The 15,599-nt window shown below is 43.0% G+C and overlaps 1 protein-coding gene across 1 annotated transcript in view; it reads left to right on the top strand.

The window, feature by feature from the left end:
- The first annotated feature begins 838 nt into the window (after positions 1 to 838).
- HMCN2 (hemicentin 2) overlaps positions 839 to 15,599 on the top strand; it is a 196,004-nt gene continuing 181,243 nt past the window's right edge. The window contains exon 1 of the mRNA XM_018564746.1: positions 839 to 1,073. Coding sequence (XP_018420248.1) covers positions 839 to 1,073 — 235 coding nt within the window. The remainder of the gene's footprint in view (positions 1,074 to 15,599) is intronic.

Genomic DNA, 15,599 nt, shown 5'->3' with positions numbered 1-15,599 from the left:
ACCTCTTTCAAAAGGTGTTTTTTTTTTTTTTAAAGTGTTTGCATATGTGTCCTGCTTGCTATCAGTAGATATATGCAAAAAACGTGAGGGTTTAATAACCCTTTAAGTTGACAAGCTGGTAAATTCTTCTTGAACTTTAAGCAATTGTGATTACAGAAGTGCTTTTTATCTCCCCCATGGGAAATGTCCCAGTCCTTGCCCAACTTTCTCATTGTGCTGTCAGATTGGGGCAGGACTGCTCTGTTTATTGCCACCATACAATATTTTCAGTTCATTTCACCCTAAACTTAGTAGACTGTACATTCGGATTGTAATGTGTATGGCCAGCTGGGATGTTTCCAGTTCATGGCTGAGGGTGATGGGGCTTTGCACATCATCGATAGTCTTTGAGCTGCCTTATTGGATAATCTGCTGTGAGCTGTTCAGGAACGGGATACAATGAAAAAGAAGGTGAGCAGACTGGCAGCTCACAGGGAGGGATGCTCTATTCGGATGGGGAGCCCCCCTTCCCTCCTTCCCTTTCCTCCCTCTCAGGTATCCAGAGACTTGGCTTATCCTGGGCTAGTGCTGTGCAGGAGGCAGGGAGGGCTCTCTTTGTTTGCTGTGAGGGGCAGAGCCTTCTCCTCCCAAAAGTTTGTGAGAAGGAGTGGGGGCAGGTTTCTCCTATAAAGCCTTTAGCTGAGGCTGCCAGTGGAAGCATTGGACAGGCAGGAACACAGGGACATGTACACTCCAGCCTCACTAATACCTCATCCTGAGTACAGATAAGGACAGCAGTCTGCGGAGAAAGCCCTCTTCCTCCCCACCACATTGGGGCATCACTTTTATTTTTTTGGGAATGGCTACAGGGAACCTGAGCCTTTTACTGCTTCCACTTCTGCTGGCCCAGGTGGGCTGCAGCGACCCCCAGGATATTGGGGCCCCATCCCTAGCTTTCGTGTTTGACGTCACCGGCTCTATGTACGATGACCTCAGACAGGTGATTGAAGGCGCCAACCGCATCTTAGAGCGCACCTTGACCCGAAGGACAAAAGCCATCAGCAGCTATGTTCTGGTCCCCTTCCATGATCCAGGTAAGAAGGAGGAGCTGTAATGGGCAGCCTTGTAGACCAGGCTTAAGGAGACGCTAGCTTTTTAGTTGCTGTTGAACTACAAGTCCCAGCATGCCTGACACATACATTTAGGCATATCCTTAAGCCTGATTATCCTTCATTAAACAAAGGGCTAAAGTCCTTGGACCTGTGAACTCGCATACTATTTACATTCGACTGACAAACATTACTTGTAGAAATCTGATTGAATTGTCTGCGTAACATTTCCTCCTAAGAAGAATATGTGCTGCAAATATTGTTGTTTTGTCCAGTTAGTGTTTTAAAACTTGATTAAATGTTTTTGTCTTTTTCTCTGGCTCACTCAGACCATGTTTGCGGTTGGGTCAGTGCTGGCAGTCAAACAGTTAATTCACTGATGTGGTTTTATTTGGCTGAATAAAAGGATATTTGTTGCCAAAAAAATGCCGCTGCCCCCCCCATCTACGGCAGTGAAGTGCTATCAGGGGAGCCTGTTATAGGCATATATACATTCTTGCACACTTGACTACACATCTGTATATTATTTAATCAAGAACTACATAAAATAGCTAAAAAAAACAAAACCTCAACATTAAAAGGCAAATTTGCATTCCCAAGAATTGTTACAATTAAAAAAAAATACACAAAGGCAAAAATTGACATTTTACATTTCCAGACTTGCCTAAACTTGTTCTGGAAGTTGTAACAATTGTTAGACCCAAGAAGATCCAGGGACAAATAGAATCATTCGATTTTATTAGCGGATAGACAACTATTAATAAATATTAGGCCTCATTCACAGTGCCGCGCTTATACGCGCATATTGTACCATATGCAGCATATGCAAATAAATGGCTCCATACACATAACTGCGTATGGAGCCCTATATTTGCGCAGCGTAAAAATGCACAAAAACATAATGGAACCAAGACGCGTCCAGGCAGCGTATTTCTGCGTATATACGCGTGTACAGTTCATTAAAATTTCTATTATGAATGATGCATTCTGGGATTGCATATAGTGCATGCATATACACACATACGCAGTATACATACGCGCATATATGCGCGTATATACGCAATATACAATTTTGCTCTTGCGTTGTGTGTGAATGAGGCCTAAATAAGCAATTCACAAAAGGTCTGCACTTCCTTTCGCTTTCATGAATCGTTTTTTTTCCTGATGCACCCATTTAGGCTATGCCAGCTGGCATCACGCAGCTTCAACATACAGGGATATAACTTTTAAATGACCAAGTCCATGTAAAATGTTTGATTTTTCATATGCGGTTGGTAGGTTGCGGTTGTCTGCTAAGGGGCCATTCATACATCAGAAACCTACAGATGCAATATTATTTAAAGCTATAGCGAGAATGAGCGGCAATTCAGCGGCCCCACACACAGTGCAATGGGGCAGATTAGAAAACCTGTTCTGATTTCTTTTATTTCACCTTCAATCGCCAATTGTCTGTTTTGCTGCGGCAAAACGCGTCCATTTTACGCGTCCAGCAAAAATGTTATTCATTCCGACAGAGCTAGTTCTCACCTTTGCGCTGCTGTTGGGTGCATTTTTTTAAAATAGTAACCGCTGCATTTTTCTGTTTACATGTATTAGGCCAGGTTCACACCATTTTCCGGACCAGATCTGAAACACAGTGCATTGCGTTTTGCCGCGTTTTTATTGCTTACAGTTGCGTTCCAGTGCTTTTGCATGCATGTTTATGCATTCCAGTGCATTCCAGACCAGAGAAAATGAGACAAGCAGTATTTTTGTTTGTCCGATGGGAACATAGCCCAGAAATACCATAGGGATACATTGGGGTGCTTTTTTGGTGCGGGAACCAACTGTTCTGGTCTGGACATGGTGTGAACAGGCCCTTAAAGGGTATCTCGTTGGGGGGAGGAATTAACTGTCCTTGAAGTGGTGCTACCCCTGTACTACAGCGGTTATCTGCTTATATATGTCTAGGTGTAAAGACTTTTCTTACCTGATCCCCTCTACCCCAGCACTTTCCTAGTCTCCCACTACACTCTGGCTTGTGGACTGTCCCTCATTGTCCTCAAATATAATGCAGGGCTATGGGACTATGACCACCGGAACGTAGGGAGGAAGAGGCTGTGGGTGCCAGTCTTGGAGCCAGCGCCCTTTAGGTCCCCAAGACATTAACAAGCAGATAACCCTTGCAGTGCTGGAGGAGCCCCACTGCAAGTATAGTTTTTTCTTGGAGATAGTCTTTATAGGAAGCCAATGAAATAAATTGTCACTGCACACAAATGCATAAAATGTGTATATGTAAATTCCCTATCCTGAATGTTTCTCGATTGTTTTACATAGTGTGTGACCAAAAGAAAAGCTTTGTTAAAATTGCACAAAAATTTGGGTTAAAAATGCAAATTGCATTTTTTTTTTGACTGAAGTACCTCTTTATGCATTTATAGTGATATGAGTAAAAAAATCAAAACTGATCTTCATCTTCCCTTATTGGAAGTTGAACATCAATTTCCAAATGGTTGTCATTTTTGTTTGTCTTGTTTTGCGTGTACAGGCCTTTGAAGTACCTATAAAGGCTCAGATTGCTTGTTGCAACGATGGTGTGTCCACAACAGTCTACATGGCAATAAAAAAAGTGTGCGCTTTTCCTACTGAGCGCAGCAGATACTTCAGGAGACTCTACTAGCTACAAATAAAGAAAATAAATAATCCTTCCTATTTACTAACATTATTATTTTACTGCCCTGCCTTACCAAAGCAAATAGATATACTTTAAAAACAATTAGGCCAACATGTGCAAGTAGGAATAAGTGCGCCGCACAAAGAAACATCTGAATTCCCACATAGGTGATGAGTAACAGTTGTACACGGCCAGATCTGTGCTCACAAAAGGAGGAACATGATGCCCTGTGTTGGGCTTCTATCATCTCCGTGTGATCCAGTATGTAGAGATCAAAAGCAGCCCATTCATTGTGTGTGTATGTTTTGTCGCCCAGTGTTTGTTCCTTTGACACCTTCTCTTTGAATCAGCTGTGGGTCAGTCTCTTTATCTGTGTGAGCTGGAGGATGCTGGTGTTTGAACAATGCCTGCATCTAAGTGACACTGCTGAGAGGATACAATATTGACTTTAGATCATTCATTGGAATACACATCACTGCTGGTACCCATTGACTTCCCCCAGCCTGCACCGAGACATGAAACATTAGATGCAAACCCAATCACTAAAGTCTCGTATAATCTTTTGATGTGTTAATGCCATTTCAAAAGTCATTTTCAATCCAGCCTTCATTAAAAAGAGTGCCTGCTGTGTCTTTGTTCAGGTACTTTCTGTTGTAGAGTGACAACGCTCAGTCCCTGTCTACCAACTGTTCTCCTGTGCTGTCAACTTGTCACATATGTTTCTGGTGGAAATGATGAGTAGACATACCAATGCTCTTTGCGCAGGCATGTTGTGCTGTTGTCACTAAGGACAGGATGTCACTTGCTCGGCAACGCCGCCATTCAGAGAATGCCTTGTATTTTGTTCAATGAATACAAGGTGTTCTCTGATTGGATGAGGTGGAGATTGTGACATCATCCACCCCGTCCAATCAGAGAACGCCTTCATTTATTGAACAAAATACAAGACATTGTTTTAATGGCTGCAGGCAGAACAATCGACTTCCTGTCCTGTGTACAGAGGAGAAGCCACTGGAGCAGCAGCTGGAAGATCATGGCTATCGTTTTATGTAGTATTGCCTACTCCGGAGATCAGATATGGATACTTACATCGAGCCAAGCTGGACCAATGTAAGCATCCTGGAGTTCCATTTTAAGTCGGAATGGCTTTCTCACATGTCCCATAAAGTATATGAGATGGTACACTTATCCAGTCTACAGAGGGCCCTGCAGGTGAATCAAAGAATTAGTATTCACTTGAAGGCATGTATCAGTCCAAATGACTTGTCCCTGGTCATCAGCAGCAGCTAGAAGTGGGTAGACCTTGTCATTCATGTGCCAGCTCCAGCCAATAGTAACATTTTTTTTTTTTGAATTGCCACTCAACTTCTACTGTCCCTCAGAATAACTTATGTTAAGTTTTTCTAATAAGAGTGTATATCCTTGGAATGGGCCAAAGATGCAATGTATGTGTCACTCTAGGATTGCCCAGTTTTGGTGGTCATATCTTACCCATAGAGTCTCTGGGAATCCAAAGCGTGATTAAACATGCAGAAATAAAAAACAATTGTTGGTTTAGCTGACCGTGCATGGTACAATATGATTGTGCGATCTCCTAAGTCTACGTCCGTCTATATCACTCAGGGCTCTTGATTTCCACATGCTGGGTCTGGGTCAGTATCCCTTTAATTAGTGAAGCAAGGATAACAACTAGGGATGCACCGATACCAAGTACCGTACTCCGTACAAGTACAGATACTTTTCCAGCTCCAAGACTAGACCAGAGAAAAATTCAGAAGTTAGGAGGCGGCTGTCATTTGTAAGGAGCACATGGAGCTCCTGGGATTTGTCCATCTGTTTTAATGTATCATTTTGTTTTTATAAATATAAATAAAGGGATGCACCGATACAATTTTTGCAAGTACAAGTACTGATACATTTTTGTTTATTGTCATGTGACAGTTTTTCTAAAACAATACAGACTAATGATTTCAGGACAGTGGTGGAGCGCCAGAGCCAGGTCCTAGCTGCAACCGCTGCAACCCTGGTAGTTCTCATGAAAATGCCAAGTATCTGCATTGGTGCACCCCTAATAACAATGACAGCACTGGTGCTTGAACCTTTAAAAAACAAGTCAGCAATAGAAGATCCCTTATTTTTATACTAGCAGAATAAATATTTAAGCAGCTGTTGCGAAAAATCTACAGGATGCAGGCAATTTTCTATTGATGTATCTCTGTGCAATTAGCTTTAGATTCGCTAACCTTATAGTGTGGGTACCTTCCTAACGATCCATAATTGGTCAGATGTGATCATCATATGTCCTAGCCAGCCACATACAAAGTCCCTCTCCATACAGTGTTGATTTCCAGTATACTTTGTACTGATCATGGCCACAATTCAGCAAGTTGCCTCATTAAGTATCACCCTAACCGTCCGCTCCGCTCATCCCAAGACCTCCTGCTTTCCAGCTCCCTTGTCCACTCCTCCCATGCTTGCCTCCAGGACTTCTGTAGAGTCTCTCCCATCCTCTGGAACTCTTTACCCCAACCTGTCCGCCTGTCTCCCACCTTGACTGCCTTTAGGCGTTCCGTGAAGACTCATCTCTTCAGGGAAGCCTATCACACCTCAACCTAACCGCTCAACCATCAAACAATTCATCCCCACACAGCTTCCTCTTCATGTATCACTTCCCCCTCCCTTTTAGATTGTAAGCCCTCAGGAGCAGGGCCCTCCTTACCATCTTGTCTTGAATTGTATTGTGATTGTAATGTCTTCCTTATATTAAAAAGCTCTGCGCAAAAACTGTTGGCGCTATATAAATCCTGTATAATAATAATAATAATAAGTACTGTAGGCTGTCTTTGTCAAACCCACCTGCTGGTGAAATTTGGTATTGCAACCCAAACACAAATACAGTTTTTCCTCTGTTAGGCTCAGGGCCGGCCTTAGGCCTTTAGGCGCCCTGTGCAAGAAAGCTTTACAGTGCCCCTTTGTGGCCTTTAGTGACCACACCCACGTAACCACACCCATTTTCCACAATATCCGCACCAATTAAAGGCTCCTATTTTGTTAAGCCGCAAAGAAACATATTAAAAAGTATGATTAAAAATAAAAACTTTTATTCAAATGTATTAAACTTGTAGGCACAATATAAGTATTCTTATCAAATAAAACAACAGAAGGTAAACAATAAATGTCAAACTACAATAGAGTCTATAAAAATAAAGTGTCAGGATGTCATGCCGATCCCCTTTTTCAAGTAAGTGCATCTAGAAAAGTAAAAATGGAAAACACAACACAAAACCCGGACTACGTGTAAAATGAATGAATTACTATATGTCCGAATATACAAAAAATGTATTCAGGCACATAATAATTTGTTTGAGAATGTGCGGCGGCCATTTTGGCCACCGGTGTGTTCTGTAAATGCGTGCCACCATCTTGGAGGCAGGGAGCATGACGTCACATGACGCCATACATGCGTGGCGTCAGGTGACGTCACAACATGCCGATATTGGCCCCACCATCTCTTTTAAAATGGAAAAGAAATTGAGGACACCAAATCCTCAATTTCTTTTTCAGCATCCTCAGCACTCAATGAATGGGAAGCTCTCAGTACAGAGGCTCCTCCCATTCATTCAGAAACTGATGATAGAGAAATATTTACTATCAGCTGTTTCTGAATGAGGAGGAGCCTCTGTAGTGAGTGCTTCTCCCCATTGAGGAAATCTTGAATGAACAGGCTCCATTCACACATAGCAGTAACGGTTTTGTCACGGAACAAAACCGTGCAAATGGTAACGGAATGCACGGAATCCGCCTATAAAACGGAATGCACGGAATCCGCCTATAAAACGGAATGCACGGAATCCGCCTATAAAACCGCGCTTGGACTATTTTGCAATAGTCTGAATAATGCACATTGTAATGCATTGCTTTTTATGTTTACCGCGTTTCTGTATGCGCAAATACGTGCGGAAAACCACTCGTGTGAATGGAGCCTTAAAACCATTGTATTTTTGCAGTCACTCTACATTGACTGCAAAAATACAGTGACTCCCCAAACAGTGGTGAGAGGACTCTGCCATTGCTGAGCTCTTTTGAAAATGCTACTTCCCTGGCTGTTGTGCAGATTCTCTGGCCATGGCCTATGTTGAATATGACGGAATGCGGTAATGAATCAGGCAACAATCCGGTCTGCAAAGCCAGCTCCGTTATCCTCACAGCTCTTTTTAATAATAGGCATAATATAAAGTGGACCTATACCGAGAAAGTGTAGAAGCTGGTGTTCTTAATATGCTAGTTCTTGTTAGAATACACATTACTGTGTTTATAGCAACAACTTCTGCAGTATACAATTTTGGTCACTAGATGGCAGTGTTTATAAGTTGTGTTATATATCTATGGTAGATACTCTGTTGTATTGAATAAGATAGAGAATAAGGCTGTGGCTTCCTTCCTGTTTCTAAGCCATGTGCAGCATGCATATCAGACTGTGTGCTTGTGTTTCTCTGTGAGGCTGTGCAAGAAGTTCCAACAGTTCTCTGGCTGTCATGTTGATCCAATGGTTTCAGCCACTGCCCTGCAACAAGTTCTGAACAGGAGTTCTGATTTCACTTTCTAGGTCAATTACTGAAAGTATCTAAAAGCAGAGACAGTCAGACACCTAGTATTTTTATAAGGCGGCCAGCAAGAGCAGCCTACATCACAGGTTTCCTTGACAAAATGGTTGGACAAATATTAAAAGCCTTAATCTGGCAGCAGGAAGCTCTGTGCAGCTTTGCTAGCGGTAAATACCACTGTGGTCATTGATGCAAGCACAGCATGCACAGTTTTTTAGATTTCCATAAGGAGTGCCTGACTGTGTCAGCAGTTGCAAATAAGCGGGTGGGGTCTCCTGGGGAGGAATATAATTTTTTTTAAACTCATCCCTAAGCAGGCCATGCCCACCTATCTGCAGCTTGAACACCGCTGGTCTCTGGGCATCGCACTTCCAGGCAGGTAGCCACCACTAGGGTTACTGGACATACCAATTTATGCAGCAAGGTAGCACAAAGCTCCATGATGCCAGATACATTTAAAAACAAAAATGTTTACACCTATCCTTTAAGCCAGTGGTTCCCAACCTGTGGGTTGCGACCCAAAAGTGGGTCGGAACTCTCTGTTGAGGGGGTCGCAGCATCCACTTCTGCGCTAGGTGTGAGGCAGCCTCCTAGCGCGTCAGTGTCAGTCAGCGGGAGGACAGCAGAGGCTGTCATTATAAAAGTGCCGCTGTACACACTCCCTGGCCGCTGCAGCGACATCTAGTGGCCGGGGAGTGTGTACAGCAGGGCTTTTCTATCCACAGCCGCTGCTGTCCTCCTGCCTCCTATACACTGTGAGCTCTGCAGGAGGCGGCATCTAAGCAGTGCTGGGGCTGAGAAGGCTGCATGGAGACAGAGCAGGCAAGCAGGTAGCAGGGGCTGAGGAGGACTTGTATTCTTGTGAGTGTGCTTCTATTTTTAGTCCCAAGTCCAGCGCCTTTCTAATTCTGGAGTCCAGCGCTCTGTTGGGGTACACCACAACTTGGCAAATATTACCAAGGGGCCCCGGCCCTAGAAAGGTTGAGAACTACTGCTTTAAGCACTCCTGAAGAAATCTGTAAAAAACAACCTGATAGTGGCCACTGAGGACTAGTCTAAGCAACACGGATCTACAGTCCTACTTGCACAGGTCAACAGCATCATGATGAGAGTCTCATTTGCGCTTGCTTACAGGCAATGGGAGATGGAACTTCTGCATTGTATGAGATGGTGGAACTGGAATCAATCAGGTTTCTTGGAAATTCCCGTTAAATCTTGTAGAAATGTGGCAGGATCCCAATTCAGTGACCTTTTGGTCTGGGCCCACTTATATCTTAAAATTCCTCTGGTCCACAGTAATGGGGAATTTTCTTCATTACAGTCACTCTAAGAAAACCCATCTACATTATAATGTAACTGCTGATAAAGATATTTGAGAAAAGTAATTGGGATGGAGAGACGGCATCCCACTGACCACATGGCTCTTGTGGGGGATTCTCAAATACTAGTCATATTTGTAAAATAAATGCCACTGAACAGCATATGGAGGCCTGTGCAGGCTGTAAACCTGGCAGTTTGCTAGCTGTAGATGCTATCATTATAATTTAGCACCTGGCCTGTGTCTTAGGAGTTTTTCCGGGAACAGCTGAAAAAGCAAGGTCTCCTGACCTCCAGCTTCTAACATTTACTGCTGAAGCACAAGGCTATAAATTCACTTTTTAAAAACCAGACCTAGCTGATAAGAAATTCCTTTTGTGCAAAGCTGATAAGGTCTGAAAAATACTAAGGTAAAGCAGGGCTTTACCACAAAGGTCCTTATTCTTTTTGGGGTGATGGGGTACGTATAACAGCATTTTAGCCTTCCAGGTGACCTGTCATGTATGAATTATAAAGGCGGCCATACTGTGCTCTACAATTATGTCTAGCGACAATTAGTAAACTAGACATTGCACCCCATGCCTTAGGCATACTGGTAATCCAGCCATACATACCACACAATGTTGATGTTTTGGGTGAAATAATCTCTCGTTAATAGTTTCTGAAGAGCGGCTTTAATAGCATTAAAAATATTTGCATCACCTACATGTTCTAACAGTTGCAATTACTGCATGTTTTGGATACCAGGGGGTGTGACACCCATGGAATGCATGGGATGTGTATGAAGCACAAAGAAACTCAAGAGCATTGGTGCATTGGACCCTAGAAATGAACCTGTGCTCAGCTCATGGAGGGAAAAGCATCAGGATCACTTACCGTAGTTGCCATTACCCACTGCTGCTTATGCTCTCCTACAATTTGCTGCTCCCTAGCATGTGACTCTCTGCCCTTTCCCCTCCCATTAACCCCTTTTACCTATTATCAGTAGAAACTAGTTTCATTAGATTTTATTTAATTGTATTCCAGAATTATTCCTTGTGGTGTTCGCCTTTTTCATATTAAGTAGCGCTCCCAGTGCCCGTAATGCATAGATAGTATCCAATTTACCTGAAATACTACTGTACGAAAGTTGAATATAATCAGCTGTGGGGGGAGGAGGGGCAGAGTGAGCAAAGCCAAAGCACAGGTTCACTGTAAGCATTCTTATTTGGATCCATCTATAGAAGGATTTGCGGTGGAAAGCATAATCCCTCTATCTTTACCATCCAGTTAAACTCATGGGTCAATTCTGCACCACCTAAATGAACCCTTGTTGTCCCATTGGCCTATATCACAGGCTGAACATGCAGTAGCTCCACCCCTGAGGTACATAGACTTCACATTCGTATCTGATGAATTCTGCACCTTCTTGCAAAGTATTTCAACCCCTTCATGGGCAGAACCTCAATGTGGGTGTTTCTTCAAAGGCTAGTACTAAGAGCAGATTAATATATGAATTCGTTTTGATACAGGGTAGGATTAGGTTTAGAGTAGAGATTATATGTTTTAGCAAACAAAATTACAATTTGGGTAGGGCAGAAGGGAGGGTTAAGATTTGATTTGATCTGAGCTAGGGTTATAGGTTATTCTGAAACCTGTACGATGGAGGTGTTGGTGCTAGGGTCTACAGAGCCATAGACTCTAGGTGCCAACATACATTTCACTCTGATCATTCGATTGCACATTTTTTATTTTTCTGCTAAGTTAAAAAAACAAATTCAGGGCACATGCTACACCCAGGCCCTTCATGTTGCTATTATGCTATCTATATCATGTGGCAGTCTGGTCAATTGCTCAAAAAAAGAAGAGAGTTCACTCAAGTGCTGCTGGTGATTTCCTACAACATAGATTTATACGACTTGTTCTGAGAGACATTTCATAAATCTACTTCCCTTTCGGTATTCTGATATTTTCTCACATTTACCAAAATTCCTTATATTTTAATTGATGGATTCCTTAGCAGAACATTTGCCCCCTGTGAGTGTGTTGAAGAACACTTGCATTTGATAGCAAGTTAGTAACATTTAGTGGGGGGTGATTAAAGTCAGTGTTTCACTGTGTGACCACATACAGGACTACTGTTACACAACAAGGTCCCATGTGTGTGCTTTCAGTCTTCTAGGACAGCCCATTGTAATTCTTTTCCATGAAAGTGAAACATGCTGATGGCAGCTGTATATGTCTCTATCCAGCTGGGAATATAATTACATTAATCCATTCTCAATGTTGGGAATAATTGAGCCATATGTTTAAAACATGAAAATGACACAGACCAAACAGTAGGCCGGAAGAAAGGCAATGCACAAGGAGGCTGTGGGGCTCCTGTATGATCCTAAACCAGCTTCCTGGCTTCCTGAGCTCCTCTGTTCTTTAGCTAAAGCTATGTCCTGATTCTAGGAATGATCTTCTTTTGTTGTCAATTGCCCAATTGACATTTTCACATTAGTAATCAGGGGTTCTTAAGGGGCCAATCCACCCAAAAGTAATTTGTTTTTTATAGGTAGAGCCTGGTGAGCGATCTATTACCATCTAAGGGTTCAATCAATGACCAGAATGCAATGAATTGAACTGGGCTGTAAATTGAAAACCAGGAAAAAAACTACGGCAGGTTCGAAAAAAGACAATTTCAAACCCATCTTCATGCCCTAGGCCGAAACCACTAATTTCCGCGTTGGAACGTTGAGGATTTAGACTCCAGCTCAGTTTGAAATGGTTGAAATTGCCAGGAGGTTGCTACTTGTATGGCCAGTTCTAGAGGTCACGGCTTTTACAGTAAACAGCGCAAATTACATTTTTGATAAGCTCTACATTATAGTTGAAAGCAGACTTTTGATTCTGGCAATTTCCTTTATTTCAGAAATTTTGATACTTGCTCCGTCCATATTGTATGTTTAGTGTGTTGTACACAGGCCGTGATACGCAGCCGGAGTGCTTTATCTTTATTTACACTGTACAAAGTGGGAGGCTATTCTTATTTCTTACTTGTAGCATCATTTTAGATAAATACAAGGTATATAGAAGTGTGCTAGGATATCACTGCGGTGTTACTCATGCGTACACTGTGAGGAGGCCTTCTGGCTCCCACTATGGACCGATGCCGGTTCTGAAAGTGTGTATGAAGCCACTACTTCCACTGCAATGCAATTCCATATCAGAATGCATCTTCTAGTTGAGTTTCCCCACAGAGCCCACTGATTAGAGTCTGAAAGCTGAGTGGAACGCCCACAGAAGTAACACAGATCCTGGATGTGCTTCTGCTTCCTGCACCTGTGTGGACATAACCGTGAGCCATTCCAGGCAACTAATATAAGCAAAGATTACTGCTAATGTGTTTCAGGGCAGCCAGGGCCGGATTTTCGAAAAGGCCAAGCAAGGCCCGGCTTTGGGGCAGCAGAGAGTATAGAGGGGCAGATGGGGTGTGGAGTTCCTATCTCCCAGTGCACGGGGCATGCAGTACCGGGTGCCAGGTGGGTAGTTGTTTTCTACATTTAGCCCTGCTTTGGGCAAGCTGAGCTAAATGTACAGCGGGGAAGCTGCCTCTTGTTTTGTACAAGTGATCCCAGCGATGTCGCCAAGATCACTTGTATGCAGCCTGCAGGTCTGTCATTCTCCATGGGGGAAGGGGGAGGGGGTTGGTGGATTGGGGGGCGCATTGAGGAACCTGGCCTTGGGGCAGCAGAGAGAGAGTAAATCCAGCCCTGAGTGCAGCCATGTTTATGTCCCAAAATTCACTACATTTATTTATATGAGTTCTCTATTCCATGGCAGAGAGTTTTCCTAAGAAAACCTCACAGGGTTGCAGAGAGTGTTTTTTCCTCTAGCTTGTGCTATATAACTTCCTCTCTCGGTTTCTTCTATTACCATTCACATCTTTCAAGGCAAGTATGAATGGGATTGGTAGAAGGGGGATTTTTTTTTTACTGGCTTTTAGTACTGACATTTTTTACATCAGGTTTTTTGCATGAAAAATCAAAGCAACTAGATGGAAATTGTTGGCTGAACAGTGACTGCAGCAAATCAGTTGCACTCACTGTTCGGGTATTCAAACAGCCATGCTTCAGTTTGAATACCCGGAGCATGGCTGTTTGAATACAATAGCTGGAAAGGCTAATTCTTTTAAAGAAGAATTTGGGGCAGTTTTGTTTTTGTCTAGGGACAAAAAAAACATATAGTCAGCTGAATCTTGTTAGACTGGTCCCCGCAGCCTCTCTCCTCCTCCACTCCAATGATAGAATGTCCTCACATTCAATACACTGTATAGGACAAGATGACTCACAGGACCTTAGACCACAGGAGTGGAGGGGGAGTCAGGCTGCAGGGACGGGTCTAGCAGCCAGCCGGCTGAAAGGTTCAGGTGAGTATATCTTTGTTATTTTGTCCCTAGACAGAATTGAGCACCTAACCCTTGCAGGGGTAGCTCCACTGCAAGGGTTAAGGCTATTTATGCCCGGAGTTCTTCTATCAATGGCACCTTGAGCACTTTCACAGGCAATGGCACTGTATAGCCAATGAAGCCATGAAATGAACGGTGAAACATGCTGGGTGTAGGTTATAGGGATAGAATTTCCGTTAGAGGGAGATATTATGAGTCAGCTATAAAAAGAAGTTAGAAGGTAAGAAAGAAGTAAGTCCAGGAAAGAGAGGAGGATTGAAAGGGGAAAATAAAGAAGATCTTGAGGAAGGGAGAAAATAGAGGTGCACCGAAATTAAAATTTTAATACCGAAATGAAAACAAATGTCAGGCTGAAACTGAAAATGTTTTTCATTTAAATTTTTTCAATTTTTTTATATTTTATTTTTCTTTTCTCATGATTACCTATTAGCCTGAGTCTGCTGAGCCAAGCTCCCTGACACCTTTCTGGTGGAGGTGAGCCAGGAGAGAGAGAGGGGAGAGAAAGCCAGGAAAGAGAGAGAGGAAAGACAGCCAGGGGAGAGAGCAAGGAGAGACAGCCAAGAGAGCGAAGAGAGACAGCCAGGAGAGAAAACGAGGAATGACAGCCAGGAGAGAGAGAGCGAGGAAAGACAGCCAAGAGAGAGAGGAGAGACAGCCAGGAGGATGAGCAAGGAGAGACAGCCAGGAGAGAGAGCAAGGAGAGAGCGAGCAAGGGAGGTTTTTTTTAATTGGTAGATCTCATGTAGCTCATCATTTGAAAAGTAGATCTTAACACAAAAATTGTGGGCACCCCTGCTCTATACTGAGTGTTCCTGTTAATTCATAACATGTGGACATAGTGTGTTTACTATAACCACAATCATGAATGAACAGGAGGGGATGTAGATCACTTCCCATTCATTCATAATTGAAGATTTAGTAAACATACCATGTCCTCAATTATGTACACTCAGCGATCTCTGTTTGATCGCTAAGTGTTTGTACCTCGCTCTCCTTCCTGACAGCTGTCACAGGAGGCTGAGCAAGAGGAGCTCAACCTGCTGTGACAGTGCTGGCTGTCTCTGCCCACACACCGCTCTGCCCGTCTGTGACAGGAGGCAGAGTGGTGTGTGGAAGGAGAGATGCCGGCCGCTGGCAAGGAGAAAGAACGGATGCACCGCAGTATCGGCCAAAAATTGGCACTTTTGGCATTCTGCCAAAAGTACAATTTTCGGCCAATATGTTTCGGCTGCCGATATATCGGTGCGTCCCTAGTAGAAAACGTAAAGTATTCATTTACAGTAAAATATATGACTGAGATTTGTATCTCCCTCTGAAATGTTGTGGGTGCATAATACATTGAGAATAAAATGAAAGTGAAAAGATGGGTTTTAACTTCTATAAAACGGTTATGTTTTATAGAAGTTTATGTTATAGAATTCTGATGCAAATAAGAATGCTAGTTAAATCTGTAATGTCCTCCAGTACAATAGTCAGGAGCAGGAGATTCCTCAATGGGAATAGTA

Source organism: Nanorana parkeri, unplaced genomic scaffold (genome assembly GCF_000935625.1).
Source record: "Nanorana parkeri isolate BGI_ZX_2015 unplaced genomic scaffold, ASM93562v1 scaffold778, whole genome shotgun sequence".
Classification (NCBI taxonomy): Eukaryota; Metazoa; Chordata; class Amphibia; order Anura; family Dicroglossidae; genus Nanorana; species Nanorana parkeri.
Note: the sequence above shows the minus strand (reverse complement) of the source record. Positions and strands in the feature narration are given on the sequence as shown.